Source organism: Protomyctophum bolini (genome assembly GCF_963924005.1).
Source record: "Protomyctophum bolini genome assembly, chromosome: 21".
NCBI lineage: Eukaryota > Metazoa > Chordata > Actinopteri > Myctophiformes > Myctophidae > Protomyctophum > Protomyctophum bolini.
Genome location: NC_137882.1, coordinates 4586380 through 4589784, shown reverse-complemented (window position 1 = coordinate 4589784; position 3405 = coordinate 4586380). Strand labels below are relative to the sequence as shown.

At 41.1% G+C, this 3405-nt stretch overlaps 1 protein-coding gene across 5 annotated transcripts in view; it reads right to left on the bottom strand.

Annotated features, from left to right (window-relative positions):
• Positions 1-1220: 1220 nt before the first annotated feature.
• LOC308336662 (E3 ubiquitin-protein ligase RNF31-like) overlaps positions 1221-3405 on the bottom strand; it is a 28794-nt gene continuing 26609 nt past the window's right edge. For all 5 annotated transcript variants that reach the window (XM_080794140.1, XM_080794138.1, XM_080794142.1 and 2 more), the window contains one exon: positions 1221-2092. In XM_080794140.1, coding sequence (XP_080650266.1) covers positions 2045-2092 — 48 coding nt within the window. In that variant the 3' untranslated portion in view covers positions 1221-2044. The remainder of the gene's footprint in view (positions 2093-3405) is intronic.

Here is a 3405-nt window from a genome sequence, read left to right as displayed (position 1 = left end):
AAGGTACTATGTTTACCCAGGGTAACTGGACTAAGCTCAAGAACTTGTTTACAGCCAGGCCCTGCTCATAGAACATTTCATGGTAGAGGTTCAATGCCTTGTTCAAGGGCACTTCAGCGGTGGTAATTTTAACGTGCCGGTCCGGGGATACGAACTAGCGTCCTTCCGATATCAAGACCGCTCCGCAAACCGTTCGACCACCGCTGCCTCTAACCTACCAACCACTTAGGCCTGACGTCAAAATAAAAAAAAACCTTCGCTCTGAAAGAATATATATTCAAAGTTTTGTGCCGCATTTTTACAATTTTTCTAAAATAGCAGATCTATTTTTCAATAGCTAAAGTATAATAAAATGCTTAGTTAAAACACCAAAAGGGGTTCCCATCCAGAATGGGTTAAGTACTGCTACAATTTCAAGATGACTTCAAAAAGAAAATGTAATGATGTGTTAAAATAAGTCATTAGTGTATAATTTAACCATAATAATTACATTAAAAAAAACTAAATGGTGTGAAAAGTACAACATGTCTGAGTCTGACAAGGACATGGCATGTGTCTGAGTCTTAATCCATTTTGGGAGGGAACCCTTTTTGGTGTTTTAAGCATTATGTTATACTTTATTTAAAAATAGCAGATGGTCTGCTATTTTTTTAAATCGTCAAAATGCGGCACAAATCTTTGAAAATATATTCTTTCAGAATACTTTAAAAAAATGGGTTAATGGGTTAATTTCCTGTCTCTTTTGTGTTTGCGGCGGCATGTGACACATTTAGGAGCCCACGCAGCACATTCTGCATTTCACCTCCATCCTGTCGCCTCGTTGATAATGATATTGTTTTTATCTCGTTGCTTCGTTTGTAACTTCTGGTCTTCCGTCAATACATTTCTGTGCCAAAGTTACTCAGGAGGGGGGGGGGGGGGGGGGGGGAGAACTCAAAGTTCGACCGCGACGGCCATGGCCATGACATTTGGCGAGTCGCCAGGACAGTTACTTGTAAAAACACCCGGCACTGGGAAAATAATGTTTTTTTTATTATCATCACAAAACATTTAAAGAAAGAACAATAAACAATAACCTTTTTACATTAGTCATCTTTCTTTAGAGTCCTGTAAAGATAATATTTGCAGAATAATTGCATTTAACCACTTATTGTTGACAGGGGTCTGGCCCTCCCTCCCTCCCCCCCCCCCCCTCTTCCCCTCCACCACAGTGAGGCGTCATGATCTTGTAGATCATTTATTTTCACAGAAACTTTGCTTATTTTCGCTGAACGTTTGCCAATAGAGCGTCGCAGTCCCGCCCCCTTTCATGACGACGCCAGGCCCAGGAAATGATTCCCAATGCATTTTCCCCTCATAGACATTTCAAAAAGTATTTATTTAAAGACGGTTACTCCGCGGACAAAGCCAACTCGAGTCGTGACAACTCATGACGACAAACCCAATATTTTGGACCAAACAAATAATTACAAAGAAGAAAAATCTTTCGAATTATTTGTCCGGCCCAAAAAATTGTGTTTGTTGTCATGAGTTGTCACGACTCCAGTTGTCTTTGTCCGCGGCGTAAACGTCTTTAAATAAATAACTTTTATTTAAACGTCTATGAGGAAAATGAACGGAGAATCATTTCCTGGGCCCTGGTAGGGGGAGGGACTACGACGCTCTATTTATTATGACATGCCCAGAACAGGGACGCTGGGGTTCATGTGGTTAACGGAGGACTAAGAGTGACATGATACCACATAAATAAGGCTGTAGTCCTACCTGTAGTCCTACCTGAATGGCCACGGCCTGAAGGTCACCCCCAACTTGTCATGTTTCTGTTTTACTGCCGTCTGAATAAAGCATAAAAGTTCCCCAAAACATCTCCTCCTTCCAAAAACGAAAACAAGGATTACATTTATAAAGGAATAGCCGCTGACAAAGTCTTGTAGAGGGAAAATAGATCAGAGGTTTGATAAAAATGTCCAAAAATAAAAATCGATTTATGATTAAATAATGCTTCAAAATATGATTTTTAAAAACAGATCAGGTCGAGTTATCTTCATTTGCGTCCTGGAACCTTTTCTCCGAGCGGAACTTCCATTAGTTTCTGCAAAATAGAGAGAAAAAACATTTACATGTTAGAATTTATTTGTCACAAAAACAACCATCTGAATCCCCTGGAGGATTCAGGAGGTCATGATTAGCGCTCAGGGACACGTGTGTATGCTGGCCTGACCGGGAGCTAACCCGGTTGACCTTCACATTACAAGGCTGCCTCTCTACCCAGTATACCCACTAAACTGTTATGGCTTTACGTTTCAGTCAAGTACAATACTAATTCAAATTCAGCCCCTCTCTCCCCAGCCAGCTCCCTATGTTATGGAAAAGAATTAGGAAGACATAGTTGGCTGTATTTTGCGTGTCTTAAGTACCAGGTCTTATTCCCTAACTTGAGTAAACTAAAGACCTGGAGGTGTGATCAATGCCATTTGGCTATTCTGAGTGGCCAAAGAGCATTGATCACGCCTCCAGGTCTTTAGTTTACTCAAGTTAGGGAATAAGACCTGGTACTTAAGACACGCAAAATACAGCCCATAGTGTCTCCATGCTCCTGTAATGCCTCTGATTGTTCTGACTGTTCTCTCTGTCTCTTACATCATGCTGCGAAATTACTATTTAACGACTTAAGGTGCACGTACATGTTTGTACTCTGTGTATTCATCAACAATGTTGTTAATGCAGGATATCTATCGCATGTCTGTTATGGTGCCCGGCCTGTTGTTTGGCTTCCGGTGTTCATCATCTTTACATCTTTACATATCATACATGACTATAACGTATCATTACATGACTATATTGATTTATTGATACTATGTTGCGGGTGATTAGGTGGGGGTGGGAGAGGCTAGTTTTAGGAGAGCTTTGTTGTTTGTTTTGTCCTCGATTATGTATGTATGAATGTACTTGTTGTATTGTTCTGTATTTGCTGTATGTTGCTGGACCCCCTCGAAGACGAGATGATACATCTCAAGGGGATATCCTTTTCTCAATAAAGGTTCATATATAGTTTATTTCAGTTTATTCAGTGACGGTCAGAAGCAGAGAACCAACGCAACCAGCTACCATCTCTCACACGGTTCTCTGTGTCGTCCTTCTCTCTCCCTCTCTCCTCTCCTCCTCTCTCTCTCCTCTCCTCCACTCTCTCTCCTCTCCACTCCACTCCTCACCAGAGAGTGGTCCCAACTTTATATTCTTGAGTTACAGGAGTGACCGAACTTTCTGGAAAGTTGCGTAACTCCAACGTTCCCAAAATATGTGTTATATTAATATCACGCTGCTTAGTTGCACCAGATTACACAATGCTGCAGCATGGGTTAGGGTTGTTGGTCATATTCCCAGACATTCTTGTTCTTAATAAAG